The following is a 25,732-nucleotide window of genomic DNA, read 5'->3' as shown; positions in this document are numbered from 1 at the left end:
CGATGTAAAAACTGAATGTGGCCGACAAGTTTAGTTTTCACTGTAACACGTTAACATCAATACTCTGAATAAAGAGCTTGAGGAGATGTAATGATACTTTAAACAGCTGCTCTTCAAATGACCATGTGACTTTAAATACTCATGTTTCAGTTCATCACATGAAATCGGTTTCTGCAGATTAAACTGCAGAAACCTAAGTACTTGATCATAAGTCTGTTATCTACATCTTAACCATCCCCATAAAAATTAACTGTGAACATCAACCAGTGCCTATTCATATGTATGAACTGGACTTTGAACTGGTTGTTTTCAAGTGTCAGACTCCATTTTCACCTGGATGAGCAGAAGGAAGGAAAGTGAGCAGGTGAGTGTGAACACAACTTTATGAAAGTTTCACTGTCTCACTCTCACACCTGCTGTTAACATCTGTCTGCTGATCACACCACTCTAAGTTTGTCAGTTCACACCTGGTGACAGACGTGATTTCATGTGATCGGATCCCAGAGACAGATGTGAACAGCAGCTGTGGATCAAAGAGCCTTCAAAGGACTAATTAACAGAGTTAACTCACAGTTCCATGTTTTATCTTCATCTGTTCATCAAGTGTTTAATTACACAGCGTGTTTTCACAATCATACGTTACAGCAGTGGTCACCAACCAGTCGAGAGTCTTCACTGTGGATCCCAGTAAAGCTCTGGACTCACTGGCTGAGGAGTGAGAAACATCGACCTGCAGACACAGGTACACATATATATAAATATATAGAAACATAAATCTAGATCAGCTATACAATATAACAACACTATAAATGTAGTTTTTTAACTTTAAAATGATTTTGTGTGTTTTAAAGTAAATATAAAGTTGAAGAGCTTGTGTTTGACCTTCATTTGGGCACAAAGCCATAGAACTGGGTGGAGATACAGAGTGCTGCTTCAAGCTGCTGACAGTGTTCTATCAGTGTTACTGTCAATAAAGTTCTGTAATTCATTTCCAGCCTTTATGACGTTAACATTAGATGTTGAGTTTCCTTCTCCTAGTGGCCGGGTGTTGCAGGAAACATGAACTTCATGAGCTTGTATTAATTCACTTTAATGTCGTTGATTTATCAAAAATACTTTTGTATACAATGTTTGTTTATGGCTTTGCATATTTATTGGTGAATTTATAAATTACATAAACCAGTATTATATGAAAGGGCACTTTAGTATTGTACTTGTACAATTGTACATCTCCTACATACTCTGAGACTTTGTGATGCCTCTACTCCAACCTCGGGCTGGCACCCAAATATTTTAATATTATACATTTAGTGGCTGAAAGTGGCTGAATAAATCGAGTGGTTGACTGAAAATGTGTATCCCATAATAATGGAGGCTGTTTTGAACTTGCTGCTTTTATAAAGCACTTTGTAATTTATATATTGAGGTAAACATATATATACAAATATGTATATTTCAAAGTGCTTTATAAAAGCAGCAAGTTCAAAACAGCCTCCATTATTATGGGATACACATTTTCAGGTCATAGAACATTAGGTTTAGAAGAAAGCAGGTAAAACGAATTAGTTTTTCATGTGCTGGGACCCGATGACAAGAATCTCTGTTTTGCTTGAGTTCAGTTGAAGAAGTTAGTGATTGAACTCAACACACCTGGGTCTGTGTGTCTTACACTTTTGTATCGTCAGCATGAAAATGAAATGAGACACCTGTGAATTCCCAAAGGGAAGCATGTTCAATCAAAATAAAATAGGCCCCAAGACTGATCCCTGCGGCACACCATACTTTACAGTCAGGGCTCCAGTCTGTTTGAAGAATGCTGTGGTCCACTGTGTCAAATGCTGCACTGAGGTCCAGAAGTACCAGGACTGACCACATGCTGTCACCAGCAGCCATTAGGAGGACGTTGGTGACCCTGAGCAGGCTCAGTGCTGTGGTCCTATATTTGAAGAAACACTGAGTTTACGTACCTGGCTTCATTGTGTGTGTTTGATATCACAGTGTTTTTCCTCTCAGGCTGAAGATGAGTGGTTATGAGGAGGAAGAGGACAGAGCAGAGTCTCCAGTGTTCAGCTGTGTGTCGCTGAAGAGTGACCGGTCCATGGGACAACCTCTGTTGTTCAGTAATGAACCTGGACCCTCACACACAGAGTAAGAGACCTCCTACAAACATGTGAAGCTCCAAACTGAATCCTAAGAGAATGAACCAGTGAATGATGTGTTCTGAATAAAAACATGTTTGTGTTTGCAGAGGTCAGGACCACAGACTGAGAGCAGAGTCTCAAGGGTCCAGCTGTTTGTCTCTTAAGAGTGACTGGTCCAAAGGATTTGCTCCAGACTTCAGTAATGAACCTGGACCCTCACCCACAGAGTAAGAGACTGTTTCTACTGTGACCTGCTCTGAAGAGGATCTAGTGTCCTCTAGTGTGGCACCTGCATTAGGACACAGCTTCATTGAAGTTGGTGACTAATCTCTCAGAATCACTCAAAGAGCTCAGACCTCCACCAAGAACCAACACGCTCCTTATGAAACCACTTTGAAATCCACTAGAGACTCATTTGGATTTGGATCTGCACCAAATTCAACACACTGGTAAATGTTGTGCAATAATGCTTTAAAAGTGATACCATAGAATGGTGTGCATTTAGGCATTCAATAAATGTGGTTATCAAAATTAAATTTAAAATATTAATATTTAAAATGTTAATATTAAAAATATTAATATTCAGTCTCATTTACTCGCAGTCTAAGTCTCCGGGCTGGTCTTAAGGTTTCTGTCTTTGCGGTTCTGTTGAGCTGTTGGGCTCAGTTGCCGGTTGAAGTTCTCCTGCAGGACATCGAGTTGCTACTAGGAGTTTGTAGGGCTTGATTTGAGAAGAGGTTTCTTTGAGAAGATGAGCTGGACCTTTGCGCTCCTCTTGTAGATTTGGATGCAAAGAGAAGATTTGAATTGGAGTTTTCTCCTCTCGCCGATGCAGGAAGATAGGCCGGCAGCCTTCCTCCTGGAAGGTTGATGGAAAGAGAAAGAGTTGGGGGACACCTTGCCCTATATTGGCCCGGTGACCTCACAGGTCATGGAGCCAAAGTTACCAATAGGAGGTGAGCCTTGTGGCCTTTTACAACTCTGTGTGAAGATGTCAAAGGACCTGCGGCATTCTGGGAGACTGAGTTCCTTGGCTTCCTGATAGTTCTCCTGAACAAACTTTTCAGGCTTTGACTACACATATAGGCCGAAGAGTAGGCCTTTAGTTTCACAGAAACACTGTCCCTACATAAACATCAGTCCTTTGAACATGACTTATCAGGACATGTCTTCACAGGGAGAGGAAGAGGAGTCATGTTTCTGAGGAGGAGCAGTCGTCCTGCTGTGCTTCGTGTCAGGACGTCCTGAAGGATCCAGTCTCCACCAGCTGTGGACACTGGTTCTGCAGACAGTGCATCACCTCATACTGGGACCAGTCTGGTTCTTCAGGAGACTCCTCATGTCCCCAGTGTGGACAAAGATCCAGACCAGGAGCTGGAGGTCAGACAGCCGGTCAGAGCAGCACTGTACATGTGTCTGCTGATGTCTTCACTTCTGACAACAGCACATGTGGTTTTATTTTGTTCCTTCATACAGCATCAACATTTAACATCGTTAGAAAAGCACAAAGTTAAAAAGCTTTTATTTTCTGTAGTTTTTCTGTATCTGATGAAAACAATCAGCAGATTCTCAGATTCTCTGTCTCTCACATTGTTTCTTGTCTTTCAGCAGATCGTGGTCTGCAGGAGGTTTTAGATGAACATCAGCTCAGTGTGAGGAGGAGATGTGAACATGTGTCTGAAGGAACTGATGAAACAGGAAGTAGAACCCTCCTCAACAGGATCTTTACTGAGCTCCACATCACAGAGGGACAGAGTGAAGAGGTTAATACTCAACACGAGGTGAGGCAGCTTGAGACGGCTTCCAAGATGAAGATCCTCCAGGACACTCCCATCAAGGTCCACGACATCTTTAAAGCCTCCACTGACCAGCAGAGCAGCATCAGAGTCGTCCTGACCAACGGCGTCGCTGGCGTTGGAAAAACCTTCTCGGTGCAGAAGTTCACTCTGGACTGGGCAGAGGGTTTAGAGAACCAGGATGTGGGTCTGCTGGCTGTGCTTTCGTTCAGGGAGCTGAACCTGGTGAAGGACCAGCAGCACAGTCTTCTCACGCTGCTCCGTGTTTTCCATCCAGCGTTACAGAAGCTCACAGCAGAGACGCTCACTGTCTGTAAACCTTTGTTCATCTTTGACGGCCTGGATGAAAGCAGACCTTCTCTGGACTTCAACTACAGGCAGCTTGTGTCTGAGGTCACACAGAGGTCATCAGTCAACGTGCTGCTGACAAACCTCATCCGGGGGAATCTGCTTCCCTCGGCTCTTGTCTGGATAACCTCCAGACCTGCGGCGGCCAATCAGATCCCTCCTTCATGTGTTGACAGGGTCACAGAAGTACGAGGCTTCACTGACGCCCAGAAGGAGGAGTACTTCAGGATGAGATTCAGTGATGAAGAGCTGTGCAGCAGAATCATCTCACACATCAAGACGTCCAGGAGCCTCCACATCATGTGTCAAATCCCAGTCTTCTGCTGGATCAGTGCTACAGTTCTGGAGCACATGTTGACCACAGACCAGAGAGGAGAGCTGCCCAAGACCCTGACTGACCTGTACTCACACTTCCTGCTGGTTCAGACAAAGAGGAAGAACAACAAGTACGGTGAGAAGAAGGCTGACAGGGACGTTCTCCTGAAGCTGGGGAGGCTGGCGCTCAAACAACTGAGGAAAAGAAACATCATGTTCTACCAAGAAGACCTGGAGCAGTGTGGTCTTAATGTCACAGAGGCCTCAGTGTACTCAGGAGTTTGTACTGAGATCTTCAGAAGAGAGTGTGTGATCTTCCAGAAATCAGTCTACTGCTTTGTTCATCTGAGCGTTCAGGAGTTTCTGGCTGCAGTCTACATGTTCCACTGTTACACCAAGAGGAACATAGAAGAACTCAACAACTTCTTGGGAACATATGGGAGCAGAGACATTACCTTCTCCCTGGATGACCTCCTGAAAAGAACCATGGAGAAATCCCTCACCAGTACAAATGGTCATCTGGACCTGTTTGTTCGATTCCTTCACGGCCTCAGTCTGGAGTCCAACCAGAGAGTCTTAGGAGGCCTGCTGGGTCGGACCGAGAACAATCCAAATATCATCCAGAGAGTCTTAGGAGGCCTGCTGGGTCGGAAAGAAAATAATCCAAAGATCATCCAGAGAGTCATCAACAACCTGAAGAAGATGCAGAGTGATGACATTTCTCCTGACAGAAGCATCAACATCTTCCACTGTCTGACTGAGATGAACGACCACTCAGTTCATCAGCAGATGAAACAGTTCCTGACGTCAGAGAACAGATCAAAGGAGAAACTCTCTGTCATCCACTGCTCAGCTCTGGCCTACATGCTGCAGATGTCAGAGGAGGTTCTAGATGAGTTGGACCTGGAGAAGTTCAACACATCAGTCCAGGGTCGACAGAGACTGATCCCAGCTGTGAGGAACTGCAGGAAGGCTCGGTGAGTCCAGACATGATCAATAACATGTTCAATCAGTGGAGATGAGTCGTTCTTCAAATACACTCAGTGTTGAATGATTCTCATTGTTTTGGGCAGCATGGTGTTGCAGAGGTCAACACTGTTAGTGTAGCCTTTTTGTGAGGAGGAGGTTCTCCTGGTGTCTGCAGGGTTTTCTCTGGGTTCTCCAGCTTCCTCCACAAACCCAAAAACATGTAGATCTGAGTTAGGTTGATGTGTGTGTATGATGTTCAATAAATATATGTATTCATAATTATCGTTTTATTGGCTCACAGCAGCTGACAAACATTAACAAAATAATTAAAACAAGGTTGTGTTAAATCAAATGATAAACATACAAAACAGATCAAAAAATAAACCAAATACAAACCAATATAAACAACAATATGAATGGGATTAAATTTCATTAAAAGTTAGGCGTCTGTCCGTCCACGTTTCAACTCAACTGAGTGTGGAGAGCGACCGTGAAAGAGATACGACTTTTTTTTAAACGCTCACTTCCTTCAGGGCCAGGACAGTCTTTAACAGTCAGAACAATTCCATAAAAGCCAGAGCAGCAGGGATGTCTAAAGCGTGGTAGCCAAAGACAGCCGACGAAGGAGGAATGCCTCTAGAAAGGCCAATAAACTAATTTAGCAATTAAAATGACAAACACAGAATTTCATGTACGTACCGCGCCGTCAAGCTACCCCCGTTACGTACCAAGCAGACCCTGCGGCCCGAAGGTCCCTGGCTTAGCAATCCCACGCCAACGGTCAGTCTGTGATGTTTTAGTGGTGCGCTGGCTGTTGCGCCAAACGCCACGGCAACGAAACAACTTTGTTACGCCAACCTAAAGACGAGGGCAATGAGCACGGTCGCTTCCTTAAAGTGCACATCCGGCTATATATATATATATATAAAGGTGTGAGGGTCACATGATCATGCTTTGTATGAATGTTGTGTTCTCCCATTATATTCTAACAGATATTTTCTTTAATCACAGACTCTGTGGTTGTGAACTCTCAGAGACTCACTGTGAAGTTGTGGCCTCAGCTCTGAAGTCAGACCCCTCACATCTGAGAGAACTGGATCTGAGTCACAACGAGCTGCAGGACTCAGGAGTGAAGCTGCTGTGTTCTGGACTGGAGAGTCCAAACTGTCGACTGGAGACTCTAAGGTCCTTAAATCCTTCTTCACTTTTCAGACTTTCTTTCTCATTGGGTCATTATTTATTTAAATTGTCTCAGTTCTGCTCTGCTCACTGTCCCTCAGTCATCTGTCACTCACCCAGCCTGTCAGTCACGTCCACCTCATCAACTCCATTCACCTGCACTCACCTGCTCCTGATCACTAAGAAAGTGTCAGTAAATAACATGTGGACTGAGGCCGAGCACTCGTCCTCCTCAGGTTTTCAAAATAAGACACATTCTTATTGAAACACGTTGGACAGTTGATAAGTATAGAAACAAACAGCAAGTGACTGTCAGGAGCCATCCCTACTTTAAACAGTGTTTAATTACACAAACCTGCTCAGTGACCAACACACAGAGAAGAAGCTGATGAATGAAACAATGGTCCAACATGTCTCATCTGATATTTATCTTCAGTTCATAGACTGGACTGAGTTCAGCAGCATGTTGAGAGTCTGTGTTCACATGATGACGATCCACAACAACAGGAGGACACATTCTAATATTCATATTTCTTTATCCAGGATGTATCAGTGCAGTCTGTCAGAGATCAGCTGTTCTTCTCTGGCTTCAGCTCTGAGGTCAAACCCCTCTCATCTGAGAGAACTGGATTTGACTAACAACAAGCTGCAGGACTCAGGAGTGAAGGAGCTGTGTGGTTTTCTACAGAGTCCAATCTGTCGACTGGAGACTCTGAGGTCAGTTCACTGACTGACTTTTGTACATCTCATATCTATAAAACAGCATTTATACACAATTTATCTAATTTAATTATAATTTAAAATAATTCCTCTTCATATATAATTTTAATCCATTCATTAATTAATCTGTGACATTTTAAATATTCCGATACTTGTTAAAACACTGAGTTTAGTTATGGATGTCCTAAACTGATCTGCAGGACAGAGACCGGGTCCAAATAATCTATTTGTACTGAATCAGGACTCGTTTTTATTCCAACATGTTGATTTCATATTTATATTCCATGTTATGAGTCTGTGCTGACATGAATATGGGTCTTTTATTTTCACACATGAACTCAGTTTAATTTACAGTTAAGTTTTATTCTTTATCCAGGTTGTATCACTGCAGTCTGTCAGAGATCAGCTGTTCTTCTCTGGCTTCAGCTCTGAGGTCAAACCCCTCTCATCTGAGAGAACTGGATCTTAGAGACAACAACCTGCAGGACTCAGGAGTGAAGGAGCTGCTTGATCTAAAGCAGAGTCCAACCTGTCGACTGGAGACTGTGAGGTCAGTAGATGGTTGGAGTCAGTCCACGCTGCTTTCATCAGTATGTTACTAAACACAGTCAGTATCACAGATCCAGGGTCTGTGCTATCAAGCAGGATTTCTGGTTATCAGGTTAACTTCAGGTTTAGTTTTTTCAGTCCTACGAAGCTCGTCCACTCCTTAACGAGGTAAATCACCATGATAACTTCTGATGAACGGCTAACCTGCTCCAGGTTAAGTTTGATATCAACCCGTATAAATGCTCCGCCCACTGACCACAGTGACTCTACACTGTTGTGTGGTGCACACTCTCCTTAAAGGGAAGGATAAGGGAAGTTTAAATCAACGTCTGGTTGTCCTAATTGACAGTGTGTGTCCTGAGAGTCAGTGTGTGTCTGCTGTAAGTCAAACTGTCCATGTCTGTGATTGGTCATACACAGTAAACCCCGCCCCTTTTATGTGCACGTGCTCACACAGTGAAACATGTCTTCACCTGTAACAGCAGTAAATCCACCTCGCAGGTGTCCACTCTACACTTTAACATGCAGAGGACACACACTGAGCTCTTAGCGTGTTCATTCCAACATGTGAACATGAAGCAGAGAGGAAGCTGTTCCACCTCTGAACAGGACTGAAGTCCCTGCTGCTCTTTCTACTGGATGAGCTGCATCAGTGACTCACAGCTGATGAAGTGAGTCTCTGTTACACTGATGTCTTCTTCTCTCAACAGGTGGAGGTGGACTTAGTGAAGGTGAGTGTCCAGTCCACCATCCTCCCTGGGTGTTCCTGTGGATGTGACACAGCATCATCAGTGGATCTGCTGCTGCTCTGTTCTTTGACTCACAAAAGTTTAAGTCGTAAATATTTCCAAGTTATGTGACGAAAAATGTTCAAATTTAATGCAAATTTTACTTTCATATGTAAAAAGTGACATTATATTTACTGGTCAGGACGTGAAGCTGTGAGCAGTCGCTGTTATAGATAAATATCTGCTAAGTTCAGACAAGCTTTTTATATTTTAAACAGTTTCACCCTGATCCTGCTGACGGCAGTGTGTTATCATGTTGTGTTGAAAACTAAAGACATCAGGTGAAAACCATGAGCACTGCAGGGAATCAGAAAGTGTAAAGTTGTGTTATCTGAACACAGACAATTGTGACCAGGCTGTAAATAAGATGCTCAGTACATTGAAGTATAAAGTCAACAGTGATTTCTAAGAGTCGATGTAAATAAAGAAGAAAAGAAAATGACGAGGTGAAGAACTTTATCAGATTGAAAAAAATACTAAAATATTTTCACCCAATGAGAAGCTGAGGTTGTTTTTCTGTTCAAAGTTAATTTAATAATGTTATTTGTCAAATAGTGAAGTTTGACATGAACATAGTTTAATAACCTGCTTCACCTCATGACTCTGATGTAAAGTGGTGTGAGTCTGTGGGTGAAGACGTTTAGAAACACAGAGATAATTGGTTTGGAGCCGGGAGCCTGCGGCTCTGCTTCACTGAGAAGATGAAAACGTCTGGACTCATCAGATCTAATCAGTTCAATGACTTCATGAAAAACATGTGAACTCACATTTTGATGATTTTCAATCTCTCTGGATTCTCCACACATGTTTTCATAACTGATCTGCATGTTCCTGCTCATGTACAAAGAGATAGAACATTTTATACAAGTGGACTTTCTTTCATGTATAGCGTTTATACAACATCGGACAATAAGATCACACTCATCAACATTTATTCACAAATGTACATAAAATAAAAGGAAACGAGGGAATATCCCTTAAAGTGACATGTTTCAATCCACAACGTGATCGACTGCAGAAGAATCATTTTTATTCAGTCTCTGATCGTACTTCACTCACAGACCTCACTACGTCCAGGACGTGATGTCATCACTTGTAACATGTTGTGTAAACTCCGACAGGACGTTATCATGTTTTATCAATGATTGTTGATTATTCTGAGTATGATCTCATTCAGGTTAAGTTCATCAGAACAAATTATTTATACGTCAGTGTCTTATTCAGATTATTGTCTTAATCTGGTTGATAGCAGAATAATGTATCCATCGAAACGTCAAGCGGTGATTGGTTGGTGAGCGACATGTCGGCCGTCACGTTTCACACAGAAAGAATATGTGATTCAATAATCAGCTAATCAGGCTCATGGAGGAGGCGGGGTTTATGACATATACTGCATCCAGTCACCAGGGGGCACTGCAGATCATTTGGCTTCATCTTAATTTACAGTCTGAATTTTAATGATATTATTTCATGGTGTTTTACTGAATGACGTCAGATAAGTAAGTAAAAAGTAAAATAAACAGTTTCCACTTCACACATGTGTGTTTGTGTGCGTGTATGTCTTTCTCTGTGGAACAATAAAGTTAACTAACCATAAAACAAAGACTCATTGGAGCTGTGGTCCAAGACGCCAACAAATAACAAAATAATCCTTGAAAGGATAGATAGATAGATAGATAGATAGATAGATAGATAGATAGATAGATAGATAGATAGATATATAGATAGATAGATAGATAGATAGATAGATAGATCGATAGATAGATAGATAGATAGATAGATCGATAGATAGATAGATAGATAGATAGATAGATAGATAGATAGGTCGATAGATAGATAGAGAGATGGATGGATAGATAGATAGATAGATAGATAGATAGATAGATAGATAGATAGATAGATAGATAGATAGATAGATAGATAGATAGATAGATAGATAGATAGATAGATAGATAGATCGATAGATAGATAGATAGATAGATAGATCGATAGATAGATAGATAGATAGATAGATAGATAGATAGATAGATCGATAGATAGATAGAGAGATGGATGGATAGATAGATAGATAGATAGATAGATAGATAGATAGATAGATAGATAGATAGATAGATAGATAGATAGATAGATAGATAGATAGATAGATAGATAGATAGATACAGTTTGGTTGTATTTTTGTGTGCAGCCTCAGTGGAGCTGAGGTGTCAGTTATCAAATGTTTGTCCAAACCTTGCAAATGTCATTTGTTTTCTTTGAGCCTGAAATCATTGACACCCCCTCAGTGACCGATAAAAACTCAGTGCTTGGCTCCAAGGCCCCATAAAGATCCTAATCTGAGACCCCCTCGAAACACACAGCCTCCCTGCTCCCTGAAACACGAGTGAGCTGCAAAGCTTCAGGGGGTTTAAACCAGCTGAGCTCAGGGAGGGAGGGGGGACGACTCAGGACAGATCCAGGACAGAGCCAGGACAGAGACAGGGTAGAGTCAGGACAACACTGAGACAAACACAGAGCAGGAACCAAGTAAGACTAGATCAGAACCAGAACACCAGCACTGCAGGAGAGAACCGGGTCTCAACCGAAACAGAGCCAGGACAGAGCCTGACTGTTTTTATGGAGAGGGGGGGCGGGGGGGGGGGGCGTGTTAATTGCCTCCTGATGTAACTTCAGTAAATCATCATGACATCAGCAGGGTGCAGTTTCCATGGAGACAAACTCAAAGAGCTTCACCAACATGATGAAAACATAATAATGAATATTAGAAAAATTACAGATTTTCATTGTTCAAACTGAACCAGGAACTAAAACTGATCCAATGACAACAAAGTGATGAATAAAGTATAATAACACACACGGACTGCTCCTGTCCACGACCACCAGGTGTCACTGTGTGCACACAGTTAGAGGGAGGTTCCTCCCTGCAGCTGGAGTCACAGGTGACATTCAACATGAAGAAAACCAATCCTGTCCACTTAATGGAATATTTAATAAACCATTTCAATTTAGAACAATCATAATTAGTGAGATTATATATATTTAGATGTGTTTAATGTTTTTGATAACAGATTCATCCGTTTCCTCTGTTTCTTCAGTTTCTGTAAGATTTCAGAAGTCGTGCACAAATATGGACAAAATGAAAGAGTGTGATCAGAAGGCTTCGTCCATTTCTGTGTCCGACGGTGTGGACCCTGATCTGTGGTCAGGTGTTCATCAGCCTCGGCTTCAAAACTCACTTTCTCCCCTGGACTCAGGTCAGAGGTCAAACTCATCACGGTGGAAGTTTTCACTTTTTCCTGTAAAGAGCATCTCTCCTACACATCCCTGTTTTCCACAGATCTGTTCAATCTGCCTGTGTTTCTGTGGTTTCTGATTGCACCTTGATCTCATGTGAAACCCGATGTGATGTTTGATGAGCTCTCATATTGGACCATGATGCATCAGTGACAACATCAGAGAAGTCAGGTCTGACCTCGTCTCTATAAACAGACTCTTCATATGATCATGGAGAATCTGGATGTGAGGAACCAGATCCTAGAGACGGAAGCTTCTGGTTTCTGTTTCTAATTTGACTGAAAACTTTGGAGCAGCTTTGGTTGCCCACAGGCAGTGGAGAGAGAAAGAGAAACACATTGCATCATAAATCATACAAATGCATCAGCTGTTATATTTATCTTTAAATAGTAAATAGCGATGAGCCAAAATGTCGTCTCCTGAATGGAAGTGGAGTCTTTGCCTCTCCTGTCCACATCAGATCCACAAAATGTTGACTGTTGAGACCAGAGGCTGATCAGCGTCGGAGAAATGCCATGTGACTTGGTTCAGTCACGTGACCTTCAGTGACGACCCTGGCCCTCGGAATCGAACTCGGTCACTGGCTGCATTTGAGGTCATAAACCTGCCTCCTCCATGTTAGCAGATGGGACATGGACATGGTTAGTTCTGCCTGATAGGTTCAGATGTTAGATGAGAGCAGGCTAACATGCTATGATTGACAGCTGAGCCTGACTTGTGATTGGTTCAGAGCGGGATCTGTCATGTCGTCTATCTTTATTTACAGACTTGATGATTTGTTGTGAGAGTATGGATTCTGAAAGTTTTGGTGGTTCAATGATTCCGTGTCGCTCAGTGAAATGTGACTCGTCTGTAACTTCCCCTGAAATGACTGAGCTCACGTCCAGGATGTGAGTTTGTCTTCTTCTTCTCTGGCTGGTGGTGTCCTCGGGTCATGTTGGAGCGGCGTTACACCTCCTCAGCTCGGAATGTCATCATGGTGCGATAACGTCGAGCCGCCTGAAATATTAAAGAGACCGACGTTCAAGCTGCTGCACAGAAACTCATGACTAAAGCATTAAGAGCTGCTTGTGATCTGCCTCTGCAGGTCTGCTGCATGAGGCAACACACTGCAACCAGTGTGTGTGTGTGTGTGTGTGTGTGTGTGTGTGTGTGTGTGTGTGTGTGTGTGTGTGTGTGTGTGTGTGTGAGTATGTGTGTGTGTTTGCGGAAAAGAGGACGAAAAGTTACATTAAAAAAGGATGAACAGAAGCAAAACGCCAAAAGATGGAGAACACAGAAATTGAGAAGAAAAAAAAGTGAGGATGTAAGGATGAAGTAAAGGAAGTGAGGCATCATAGAGGAAAGGTAGGAGATATTGAAGGATGGGAGGAAGTATGGAGGAAATAAGGAAAGGGGGAGGTCAAGAGGGAGGAAGAAAAGTGAGTAGCGACTAAAAAAGTTAAAATAAGTTCAGAAAAGGAAGTAGCAAGGGATTGAAGGAGGCAGGGAAAAAGGAAAGGGAATGGATGTAACGTTGGAAAGACAGAAAGAGAGGGAAGAATGGGAAAAAGTTAAATGGATGAAGTTGGAGAGGTAATGATCAAAGAAGATGTGGAGGAAGGGAGTTGAAAGAGAAGAGGAGAGAGGGAAAGGAGGAGAGAGGGAGAGGAGGAGAGCGGGAGAGTGTGTTGAATGTTTGAAGGAAAGGAGAGATGGAGAATGTGGAAGCAGAAGAAGGACAGAAGGAGGGAAAGTAGGAAGGGAGAGAAAAGATGAAGGAGGTAGAGAAGGAAGGTGTGTGTGTGTATCTGGAAAATTAACAGTGAGTGAGAGGATGTGTTAATGGGGTTTCTAACACTTGAGAGAGAGAGAGAGAGAGAGAGAGAGAGAGAGAGAGAGAGAGAGAGAGAGAGGGGTAAATACAAACTCTACCATGTGAATGTCCTGAGGCCGAGGTTCTGTTGGACAGTTTGAGATGTTAACAGACACACACATACACACATACGCACACACACACACACACACACACACACAGACACACACACACACACAGAGTCAGAACAGCATCACTATTTCTCATGTTGTTTCCTCTCCCTCCTCCAGAGCAGATAGAGCCGCGGCTGTTCATCATCAGAACCTTTCAAGAGTAAATAACATTCAACACAAGGATGTGTGTGTGTGTGTGTGTTAGCGTGCGTGTTTGTGTTAGTGTGTGTATGTGTGTGTGGGGGGGGTGGATATAAAAACCTGGAGCAGAGGCAGGACGTTCCCCACGGCGCTGGGAGCTGCCAGCTCTGATCTGCGGGGGAGAAGGAGGGTTTCTTTTTTTTGGAGGATCTCAGAGGCATTCTGGACAGTGAGGGGTGGTGTGTGTGAGTGTGTGTGAGTGTGTGTGTGAGTGTGTGTGTGTGTGTGTGTGTGTGTGTGTGTGTGAGAGAGGTGGGGGGAGCTTGGAGTTACAGATTAAGTTTTATTCTGATCCATCTAAAGACCCTGAGGCCGGACAGACGTGAAGCTGCTGCTTGGTTCAGGCTCTGGTCTGTAGATCACGTCTGTTGTTCTGTTGCAGGGAAACGTCGACGAGCACGATGGAGCGAACGTGAAGCTGATGATCAATCGACAGCACGAAGAGAAAAACCTGCGTCAACTTTCACGTCATCCTTCGTTTGAAAGAGATCAAAGCCACGAATGGAAGTTAGGTTTCTGACCTGCAGCAGATACCCAAACATACAACACATGTGATTCCAGGAATCTCTGTTTGTTTGTGCTTTTCATTTCTCGAGTTCGTCTGATCAGCTTCACTCTTCACATGTGTCTTGTTCAGGGCTCAGTAATGTGCAGGGATTCATTTGGTGAAAGTTTAGCCACGTGAAACGTTCAACTATAACTTTTAACACCTTTGATCTGTGCCCCTCTCTATGCTAAGTCTTCAATGCTAAGCTAAGCTAACCATCCTTCCCACTTTCAAAAAAATTGAAAGAGAAAGAAATCTGATATTTCCTTCACTCTGTACAAGCAGTGAAGTTATGTATTTTGTAATTTTTGCAAGCTGTAACATGCAGTAATATTTCCAAACTGCCCAATGAAAACTAAAGTACATTTTGTAATGGTGGCCCTTCACTGTCTGTTGCAAAGTGTGAGAGTCTACAAAGGAAACTTCTAACCCACTGAAGCCTGAGGATCAGTATTGATGCAAAACCTGCAGCTGCATCAGAAGTTAAATAACAGTTTGACCATTTGTAGGTGAACCAGATCTGCAGCAGCACAAGAGTTTATTTATTACCCACTGCTCCTCCGGAATGGATCTAAGTAACATGCCTGGAATTAGCTGTGTGGACCTGAAGGGACTCTAACACCTGAACCCTCGCTGACCTGTGGTCGACCTCTGTATGACCTGTTATTGACCTCTGACCTCTGCATTTGGTGAGAAAGCAGGTCAAGGTAAAGCCAGCAGATTACTTCTTCATCTCACACCATTCGCCTTTGCGGTGCTTGTTATCCGCTCATATTAGCCAGCTAGCATGAGCTTACACACCCGCAGATCCCAAACCAGTTGACCCCCATGTGCCCCCGGCCCCTGAGTCCAGGTTAAAGTAGGGTTTTCTTAGAAATCACTAACTGTGTGCTGCCTTTAAGCTGACTCCAGTAGTCATATGCTGGACTGGAGCTGTGAAAATGCCACCTACACAAACACGCCACTGTGGGCTTCCCATCAGCCCCGGCAATCACATGCTCATTTCCCTCACTTTTACTGCAGATTAAGATGGCGGAGGGGATAATCGCAGATCAGGCCGCTCTCTGTTGGAGCGGCTGCGTATGGGAGAACGTACACACCGCAGCAGGAGAGTAAATCTGTTGAGGAATGGCAGCGCTCACACAGTCTGAACACCAGGTATCATGACCGAGTCTCTGACCTTGTGCCCTTGGGCCAAGGCAGCATCAGGCCCCGCTGACACCCTGCTCCATCGCTCCATTAAAGGGTGAGAAGAAGTTTTCTGTTTGAAAACAACGTGGATATCAGTGGTTTTCAGTTTATAAAGACATCCACTGTAGATTCACTGTTTGAAGGAACAGGGACGGAGGCAGAGGGAAGAAGAAAGATCTGCTGCTCTCAAGCTGAACAGCAGTTTGGACCTGGGACAGAGACAGAGGACTCCTTTGGAGACGTTCCGCTTCGCAGTACATCGTTTGTCCTGTAGTGTCCAAATCTTATAGTTTATATCTACACTAAAACTCTCTGATTAGTTTCTGCAATAACTGAGAATTTATATCATTTTCTTTTTTGCACATATGCTATTCATAGTCATTTTTTACTGCACATCTCATAGTCATATGTATTTATTCTATTGATGTTACAAAAAGTTGTAACGCTTGTCTCTTTTGTCGTCTTTTGAATTTAGCCCTTTTCTTTGCTCTTATCTTTCTATCTTTGACAAAGTAGGAAACATTTGCATCTTCACTGAACCTGCGTTGGAGTTTTATTTATTACTTTAAATCCAACGCTGGATGATTCAAGTTATTTGTCCTCGTGGTTTGTCCATCATGTGATGCATCCACATCTTCTTCTTGTTCTTCTGCTAAACATCATTCACTACATCCCGCCAGCAAAAACCCAGAGGAAGGAAGGATGAAGAAGGGAAGAGATGATTAGGAAGAAGAGAAGAAGGCTCAGTTTCTCTCTCTCTCTCTCTCCTTCTCTCTCTCTCTCTCTCTCTCTCTCTCTCTCTCTCTCTCTCTCTCTCTCTCTCTCTCTCTGAAGTGCCTCCATATCTTGATAGAGTTTGTACTTTAACTGATGTTAATGGTCAGAGCGTCCGTTCGCCAGTGAGTCAGACAAAGACTCGATTGTGTCTTCAGGTCAGATAAGAGATAAAATATTTAATGTGTCATTGAAGCTCAGTGCGACCCCATAAAATGCTGAAAACACACACACACACACGCACACACACACACACACACACACACACACAGACACACACACACGTTGAGTTGACGCTTTAAACTTTATTAAACCCAGATGCTGATGTGACCTGTCAATGGATCTGTTTGATCTTTATTGATAAGATTCAAACACAAGAGGACAAGTCGAGAGAGAGAGAGACAGAGAGACAGAGAGAGAGCGAGAGAGAGAAAGAGAGAGAGAGATGTTACTGTTAACAGAGGGAGGTGATCACATGCTATAACTTTCCAGCCAATCACAGAACAGCGGGATATGTCCTGTTGTTGGTTCTGTCAGAGAAGGAGTCAGAGAAAGAAAGTAGAGAAAGGAAAGACGACGAGATGTTGAAAGTAGAAACTTCCTCGTGATCGTTCACATCGGCTCAATCAACATTTTTCTATTGTTTTTTGCTTTTGTAAAAACCTTAAGGACAAACGAGGCCGACGACCTCGAGCTGATGGACCAGAGACTCCACCGCCAGACAACAGGAAGTCAACAAACACTGGACAAAAGCATGAGGGAGACCTGAGAGTTTAATTCCTCTGTTTGATAAACTGTGTGTTAAACTGCAGGCTGTTGAACCCACTGTGTGTGCGTGTGTGTGTGTGTGTGTGTGTGTGTGTGTGTGTGTGTGTGTGTGTGTGTGTCTGTGTCTGTGTGTGTGTGTGTGTTTATTGTTCTGGACATAAAGCAGCTGGAACAAAAGACTCAGACCAGGTTTCCTCTTTGTCTTATAAATTAAATAAAGTTCAATATCCATTTATGATCTAAACTGCAGCCAGCCACCAGGGGGCGATGGAGGCTCTTTGGCTTCACTTCTGGAAGACGCCACGGATCTTTAAATAGAGTCCGTCATCTGACAAAGTTTGTTGACTGCTGATCAAAGTCAATCAATGTAGTGTAGCTTATTATAGTAATCAAGTACTTTAAATCAAGTACTGCACTTAACTACAGCTTTGACATATTTGTCTTTTACTCGAATTTACACCACATCTCACAGACACAAATTTTTACTGCATTACTTTTAATTAAAACCTTTGATTTCTTTAAATTCAAACTATAGAAACCACAATAAATTGATATATTTAATGTTATATGAACCCGCTCAGCTGGACATAAAGTGGTTAACAGTATTTAATCTATTTCTCATACATTAATATGTGTCTGTAGTAAACAATACAAGTCTTAGATGTGTCACTTTGCACAAAAAGTACTTTTACTTTATCGTAATTTGTAGATTTATGTTAGCTTTTCCAAATAGAATAATTTGAGTGAAACGATCTCACCGGTGCGTTTGCATTTTTCTCTAATAACAACAGTCGGTTATTTCTGGAGCGTAACTGTTTAGTGATGGAAACCGTGGAGTCGCCGTGAATCAGCACAAAAGCTCAAACTCTGAAGAAGCAGGAAGTGGTTTCTCTGACTTCCTCTTTCAGGTCGACCAACAGAAGAGACAAACGATGGACGGCGCGGAGGACGAAAGACGCCTGAAGACCAGGAAATTACCAAAAGCTGCAGAGCGGTGTTTGTCAGACGCTGAATCCTCTTAAGGAGCATGTGGCTGCTCGTCATCGTCACAAACACAATAACACAAAGGACCTGAGCCGAGAACAGTCGCAGTTATATAAGTGTCCATGTAATCTGAGAGGCAGCGAACACAAGGGGCTGTAAGGAGCTTAAAAAGCCTCCAGTCAGCATGAAACCCTTCAGAGGCCTGAAGGTCACAGGTCACCACAGACCCCTCCCACAGACTGACCCCCTGATGTCAGCAACCAATCAGGTCGCACTTCACCTCCACGTCAGCCCAGACACATGTGACGTACGAGGTGAAGACGTGACAGGTTTTTAAAAACGTTTGTTCAAATAAGTTTAATAAAGAGGCCACAGCCGAGGACGACACCTGATCAAACTTTGTTCTGCGTTGAGATTATTGTGTTAACGAGTAAAAACACCTGTCTGGTCGCAGATTGATAACCCCCCCATTTGCTTGTTAGTTAGTTAGTTTGTTAGTTTGTTAGTTTGTAAGCTAGTTTGTTAGTTTGTTAGTTTGTTAGTTAGTTTGTTAGTTTGTTTGTTTGTTTGTTTGTTTGTTAGTTAGTTTGTTAGTTAGTTTGTTAGTTTGTTAGTTTGTTAGCTGGTTAGTTTGTTTGTTAGTTAATTTGTAAGTTTGTTAGTTTGTTAGTTTGTTTGTTAGTTTGTTAGTTAGTTTGTTTGTTAGTTCGTTTGTTTGTTTGTTAGTTTGTAAGCTAATTTGTAAGTTTGTTAGATTGTTAGTTAGTTAGTTAGTTAGTTTGTTTGTTTGTTAGTTAGTTTGTTAGTTTGTTAGTTTGTTAGTTTGTTAGTTTGTTAGTTTGTTTGTTTGTTAGTTAGTTTGTAAGTTAATTTGTAAGTTTGTTAGTTAGTTAGTTAGTTTGTTAGTTTGTTTGTTTGTTAGTTAGTTAGTTAGTTAGTTAGTTTGTTTGTTTGTTAGTTTGTTAGTTTGTTAGTTTGTTTGTTTGTTAGTTAGTTTGTTAGTTAGTTTGTTTGTTAGTTTGTTAGTTAGTTAGTTAGATTGTAAGCACTATAACGCAAACACTCCTGGACGGATTTCCATGAAACGTGAGGGAATGTTGTGCTGGAGTCGGGGAAGAACTCCTTCAATTGGATCCATTGGATCTGAGGACAAGCGCTTTTTCTTCATCTTCTTTAACATCGTGAGATGTTTTTTTACATTTTTACTGCATATTAATTCACATATATTTTTGGACGATTGATATTTATGAGTGTGAATTCAAGGGACAGTTGTGTCCTGGTTGAGGTCCATCTCCCTGGAGTCAGGAAGTTTCAAGCTGGGTTCTTAGAAATGTCTTCATCTTGTCTGATGATCGTCTTCCTTGCTCCAAATCCCCCTCACGATTTCTGGTGACACTGCTTCATTTTATTAGTTTATTTTGTATCTGTCAGATTTCAGAAGACTCACACAAATACAGACAAACTTCATGCCGAGCAGGGACTGAATGCTCCGTCCGTTTTGTATATCTAACGTTAAAGCTGCTTTCAGACCTTCACTGAACTCTGCTGAGACGCTCCTCAGTGTGAAGGACTTCCTCCCCCTGGCCTCCTGTGAACGTTTCCTCTGGTCTCAAATCTTTTTTGCTGTATCTCCTGAGAATTTTGCTGAGCGTCCACATTTCTCACTTAATGCTCAGAGCCGGCAGCTTTAGTGTCTCCTCCTAAACGTACAGCTCAGATAAGGATGAACATTAAATGCTTGTTGCTTAGTTTCTGTAAAATCTGTTATGGTGACCTCTGACCTCAGAACGTCTCTGTGCGGTGTGTTAATGCCTGGAGGAGACTGATGCAGACTCATACATCGAGGCGATAGCGGCCACAGCGATGAGGTCCACAGGGTTCACTTCCTCTGAGAGAAAAATGAGCCAGGGAGAGGTTTGCTCCTCGGTGAAGGATCTGAGGGATTAGAGCCGAGGTTCCTCCCTGCAGACAAACACTTCTAACTTTTCTTCTCCTGAGAACTGAAACCATAACAGGACAGAGACAGTGGTGTCCTCTGGGTAATGTCCTCCATCTCCTCTCTACTGTCTCATCCTGTCGTCCTCTAATCTGTCGTCTTCTGTCTTTTCTCATCACTTAAAACCTTCATGAACCTTTGTTCCAGTTTCAATTTGGTTTTAGTTCATCTTCCTTGTGGTTTTTTACTAGTTTCAGTTTAAGTCTTTTCTTGGTCCCAGTTCTTCTTCTGCTGCTTCTGTGGCAAAAAAAAAATATCTAATTTCAAATGAACACGTTTCAATATGTTGATTAATTCCAACTGACTGGGATGTGAGATGGTTTTCAGAACAAACAAAGATTTTAAAACAATTGAAAGTGTTTTAGATGAGTTGTTACAAAAGATCAAAGCTGAAGTTAAATTTGAAATGAAACCAAATAGATATAAATCATCCTTCTGCATATCTGTTACTGACAGCAGCAGGTCCGTTACACAGGAAACACTCGGACGTGCACAAGGGGGATTTTTGTTTATGGATTAATTAAAATAGGATAAAAAATTTAACATTTGACATAATAGAGACATGACATCATCTACATGGAATGTAAATAAAGGAAGGAAACATAACAGCTGCCAAAAGTGTCAGACAGTCAAAACAGTTCAAACAAAAACAGTTTATTATTTATTAGGTTTTCAAATTTCAGTATCGTCCAGCTTGTGTTTTTAATAACTGTGGTCTGTTGTTGTCATGTGGTAAATGTCAGTGTAGCCACAGGTTCATTTAAAAAGCAGGAACTCAGTTACCACAGTAATGTAACTCTGGAAAGAGGAACCGAGCTGCTGCTCACAAACATTTGTCAGTTTTATTTTTACGGCCCGTCAATGATTCTCAGTGAAGATTCAGTAGAAGATGTTTCTGGTCGTCACTGGAGAAGGATCACAAACACACACACATACAAACTTAACACACAATGCAGGACAAGAGAAGAGAAATCAGTAGAAGAGGATGTAAACACGATGAATCCTCCGATCTGGAGCTGAACTGTGACCTAACTGCAGGTAGAATATATGAGTCCATCAACTGGTGACGTTCTGGTCTCGAGGTGACGATCCCTCAGAGACCCGACTTCACAGCTCAGAGGAGATTCAGCCTCTTGCTTTGGGTTCGGTGACACATGTTCTGTCTAGTTTGGTGTTTTGGGATTTAAAGCTGTTTCTGTAAACAGCCTCTGTCAGTTAGCGGCTGAGGAGCAGGATGTTTCCCTCGGGAGGTGGTGGAGACCAAACTCAGAGATGAAACAGAGAGAAGACCAGACTCCACATGAGGAAACGCCGTCACTGGCCCACGTGGCAAAATAGTTTTGGCCCAGATCCACGGTCATCCAGCTCAGGTACGTGTGGAGTGATGACACTTGGACAGGCCGCTCCTGTTTGCCAGATCTGAGCCTGTAAACCACCGCAGTACCGTCTGTCCACCAAAGGGGGCCTGAATTAGTTTTGTGCTATTTGGGCCGTGTTCACTATTTACCTCATGGGCCACTTAATGCTCAGAACCATTATCTCCAGGCCACAAGAACCCAGAAGAGTCACATCCCTAACTGAAGTGACGCGGAGATGAGTGAGTTCACTACTTCACTTAGTTCAGCTTCCTGCTGGTGCACGTTTTATTTTGGTGGGGAAAAACAACAACAACAACAACAATATGATAACTATGAGAGCTTCTGCAGCATCAGCTGATGGATCGTCATGGAATCATTTCTTCATGATTCCACACGGAGCCTGAATCTTCAACTGTTTAAATTAAAAAATGAAAATCAAATGAGTGGAAACTGTTACGATGGAAGTCAGGTTCGGACCCCGAAGCAGACACAGACGGGTAAATAGCTGAATGAAGAACAAAGTTTATTCATGTGAACGCAGGAGCAGGTTTGAGCGGCCGGGTGCTGGCTGGCTGGATGATCCGGGATGAGAACAAGAAGTGTTGTAGAGTGGAGAGTCACCAGGAGATTCTGAGTAGGAGTGAAACACAGGTTAGAAGATATCCAGAGGCAGTGAAGGTTAGAGTCTCTGCAGCGCACACGATACCGTAGAGTAGTGAATACTCCAGCACTGAGGTGGTGGAAAGACCAGGCCTTTAAGGGGTGGATGATGAGTAGGGATTGATTGCAGGTGTGTCTCGTCTGTAGCACCCAGAGCCAGCCACGCCCCCTGCCACAACCAACCTGCACAGGGAGGAGACGGGAAAAAGGAGACAACAACAAAACTACCACAATACACACAGTCCTCACAGGAAACATCTCAAAGTCACGAATCAGGAAATTAAAGCTGAAGACGAAGCAACAGATATAAAACAAAACACAAAGAAGTCCCCCCCCCCCCCCGTCAGTGTGTGTGTCTGCCCCCCCCCCCCCCCACACCAGGTAGACTGTTGTTGGATTACATCGTCTGTGCTGTGACACCAGACAATTAACAGACTGAGCCCATAATGACACCACATTAATCTGCAGCCCCTCCCTCTCACCTGAGCCGGCAGCACGCCGCTCCGCCTCCTCGCTGTGACATCACGCCGCCCACGCGTCCAGTGGCAGGTCAGAACGTGCGAACCCCGCCCTCCCCCCTCCCACAGCCCCCTCCTAATTGGCTGCCGGCCCGGCCCCTAATTAAAGTGCGGTAAGAGCAGCATTAGTGGAGCATCCATGAAAAGATCCAGTGTTATGACAAGATAATGACTGACTGAGAGTTTTATTGATTCATCAGGCAGCAGATTACAGAGCGTTCACAGAGGAGCGGCCCGGCTGTTTTCACACATTGTTCCTGAACCACAGTCGCAGCCGGAGGAGAACTCGGGTGGTGCAGCCGGACGGCGGTGAACCACAGAGCAGCAGATCCAGAGGACGACAGGAGAAGCTAAACACTGAGAGCAGCTGAGAGGAGGCAAGAGGGCGACAAGAGGAAAACTGAAAATCCTCCTGGCTCTCACACCTCCTCCGCTATTGTTTCAGAGCTTTTACTATTTAAAGGCTCTAAAGTGTGTGTGTGTCTGTGTGTGTGTGTGTGTGTGTGTGTGTGTGTGAGTGTGTGTGTGTCACAGACTGGCAGTCAGCAGCAGAGGATTTACAGAGTTTCTAATTCCTTGCCCACGCTCGCTGGGATTAATGACGACAGAGCACATGCACACCTCCTGTTGGGGGGGGGGGGGGGGGATATTTGTAAAAGGAATAAAGATGTTTTAAGACTTGAGTTTGAATCCCTTTGTGTTTATTAATAAACTCAGCATTATGAGTTGTTTCATTGTTTTATTAACATCATTAACATTTCTAAAGTGAAGTTAATCGGTGCTGTTTATAACTTTTAATTATCCTGTGTTAAACTAAAAGTCTATTTTGTTAAATAAATCTGAAGTTTAGCCTCATTTAAAATAAATGAAACCCTCCACAGTGAGAAAAAGAAAAGTTACTAATGTTGTTTATTATTATTAATCATTGAATCATTCTCAGATATCTGTCGCTCCTCCTCGTATCTTTGAACCTGAATCTGTTATTTGTCATATTGTGATGAAAAACTTGAAGCATCTTAAGAACATGTAAAATGTTCAAAGTGTTTACGTCTCTGAACCCGATGTTGACACATAAACAAGAAGTTAATTTACAACTTGTTCAGGCGCGTCCCTGCAGGAATATGAAAATATATCAGCAGCAGCTGTGGCTCATCACAACATTATTATCTGATCAGTATCAACACGCACACGCACAAAGACATATACACAAAGACACTCACAAAGACAAAGAGACACACACAGACACCCAGTGCTACAGTCAACACACATTACTGTGGTTTTATGTGTGAGCAAGTTTAACTTTAACTTTGGAAAACGTAGTCGCTGCGTGAGTCTGTAGGTTTATACAAATGAAACCAACTCATCTCCTCACGTCTCTGTTAGAGCTTTGTTAGCAAGAACCACGACCAGCAGCTGCCAGCAGGGGGCACTACAGAGGTGACAGCAGAACCCTCACCGCCATCAACTGGACCTGGACTGGTGATAAATACAATTGGGGGGGTAGTAGTCTCCAGTAGTCTCTTCAAATGAGTTTGATCCAGACCCAGGACACATTTAAATCTGTGACACACTCAAACGCTTTGGTTTCTTTATCAGCTCCATCCACAGACCACAGTAAAGGTCAGAGGTCAGAGGTCAGAGGTCTGCTACTGACCCTGATCTGACGGAGCCTGTTTCACCTGCAGCTGCTGGACGTGTGGAAACTGTGGCTTGTTGCTTCAGCGCTGCAGATGTTGAAACGTGCAGCGGAGATGAAGACAGTTGTTCGTTATTGTGTCCTGTGGTCAGGTAGTTCTGCAAAGCACACACTCCGTTGACGGGAGGAGGCCGAGGCCGTTTGCCAACAACACACCAAACAGGAAGTTGCGGGAATTTTGAGCAGCGTTCGTTGAACACAACCTTCGTCCACGATGGAGCATCTTCACCTCCGCCTGTGTCTTCACCTCCGCCTGTGTCTTCACCTCCGCCTGCGTCTTCACCTCCGCCTGCGTCTTCACCTCCGCCTGCGTCTTCACCTCCGCCTGCGTCTTCAGCTCCGCCTGCGCCCCCACTGAGCAGGATCGTCTCCCAGCAGCTGCGATGGGAGGACGGCAGCCAGGTGGATCGTTCAGATTCTTTACAGGTTTTATTTTTCACTAACACAAAGCACTGGAGCGTTACGTCATTAATGCATCAAACAATGGCCAAAGATCTTAATGCTCTTAGGAGCACTGCTCAGTACCCAGTGCCAGCCAACCAGTGAAACCAGTTCAACTCCATTCAAGGCCAGTCAAGGCCGGCTGAGGCCGCGGACGGCTGCCATGTTGTGAGGTCGGCAACGGGAATTTAAACTCCAAGACTCCAAAGTCCAAAACGCTCGGCTCGGCAAACCAAACTAAACCAAACTAAACTAAACTAAACCAAACCAAACTAAACCAAACTAAACCAAACTAAACTAAACAAAACCAAACTAAACTAAACTAAACTAAACTAAACCAAACTAAACCAAACTAAACTAAACCAAACCAAACTAAACTAAACTAAACTAAACCAAACCAAACTAAACCAAACTAAACTAAACTAAACCAAACTAAACCAAACTAAACCAAACTAAACCATCTAAACCAAACTAAACTAAACCAAACCAAACTAAACCAAACTAAAGTAAACTAAACCAAACCAAACTAAACCA

The 25,732-nt window shown here is 43.1% G+C and overlaps 1 protein-coding gene across 2 annotated transcripts; it reads left to right on the top strand.

Moving 5' to 3' along the window:
* Window positions 1–320: 320 nt before the first annotated feature.
* On the top strand, window positions 321–10,339 carry LOC133956634 (NACHT, LRR and PYD domains-containing protein 3-like). 2 transcript variants are annotated; one of them, XM_062391860.1, is made up of 10 exons: window positions 321–364; window positions 646–742; window positions 2,014–2,148; window positions 2,249–2,368; window positions 3,319–3,521; window positions 3,753–5,577; window positions 6,581–6,754; window positions 7,292–7,465; window positions 7,845–8,018; window positions 8,156–10,339. In XM_062391860.1, exons 3-10 carry the CDS (start codon window positions 2,021–2,023, stop codon window positions 8,187–8,189), a joined length of 2,832 nt encoding a protein of 943 aa, XP_062247844.1. In that variant the 5' UTR covers window positions 321–364; window positions 646–742; window positions 2,014–2,020; the 3' UTR covers window positions 8,190–10,339. The 2 variants fall into 2 exon arrangements, with proteins under 2 accessions (XP_062247844.1, XP_062247852.1); XM_062391868.1 differs by lacking the exon at window positions 321–364 and having other exon boundaries at window positions 382–742; window positions 8,728–10,339.
* The last annotated feature ends 15,393 nt before the right edge of the window (window positions 10,340–25,732 follow it).

This window comes from Platichthys flesus, chromosome 1 (genome assembly GCF_949316205.1).
Source record: "Platichthys flesus chromosome 1, fPlaFle2.1, whole genome shotgun sequence".
Lineage (NCBI taxonomy): Eukaryota > Metazoa > Chordata > Actinopteri > Pleuronectiformes > Pleuronectidae > Platichthys > Platichthys flesus.
Note: the sequence above shows the minus strand (reverse complement) of the source record. Positions and strands in the feature narration are given on the sequence as shown.

Coding starts and splice junctions, on each gene's coding strand:
- LOC133956634 (XM_062391860.1), top strand. CDS start 2,021: ATGAGTGGTTATGAGGAGGAAGAGGACAGAGCAGAGTCTCCAGTGTTC. Junction 5,578..6,580: donor AGGAACTGCAGGAAGGCTCG/GTGAGTCCAGAC, acceptor CTTTAATCACAG/ACTCTGTGGTTGTGAACTCT. Junction 6,755..7,291: donor TGTCGACTGGAGACTCTAAG/GTCCTTAAATCC, acceptor TTCTTTATCCAG/GATGTATCAGTGCAGTCTGT.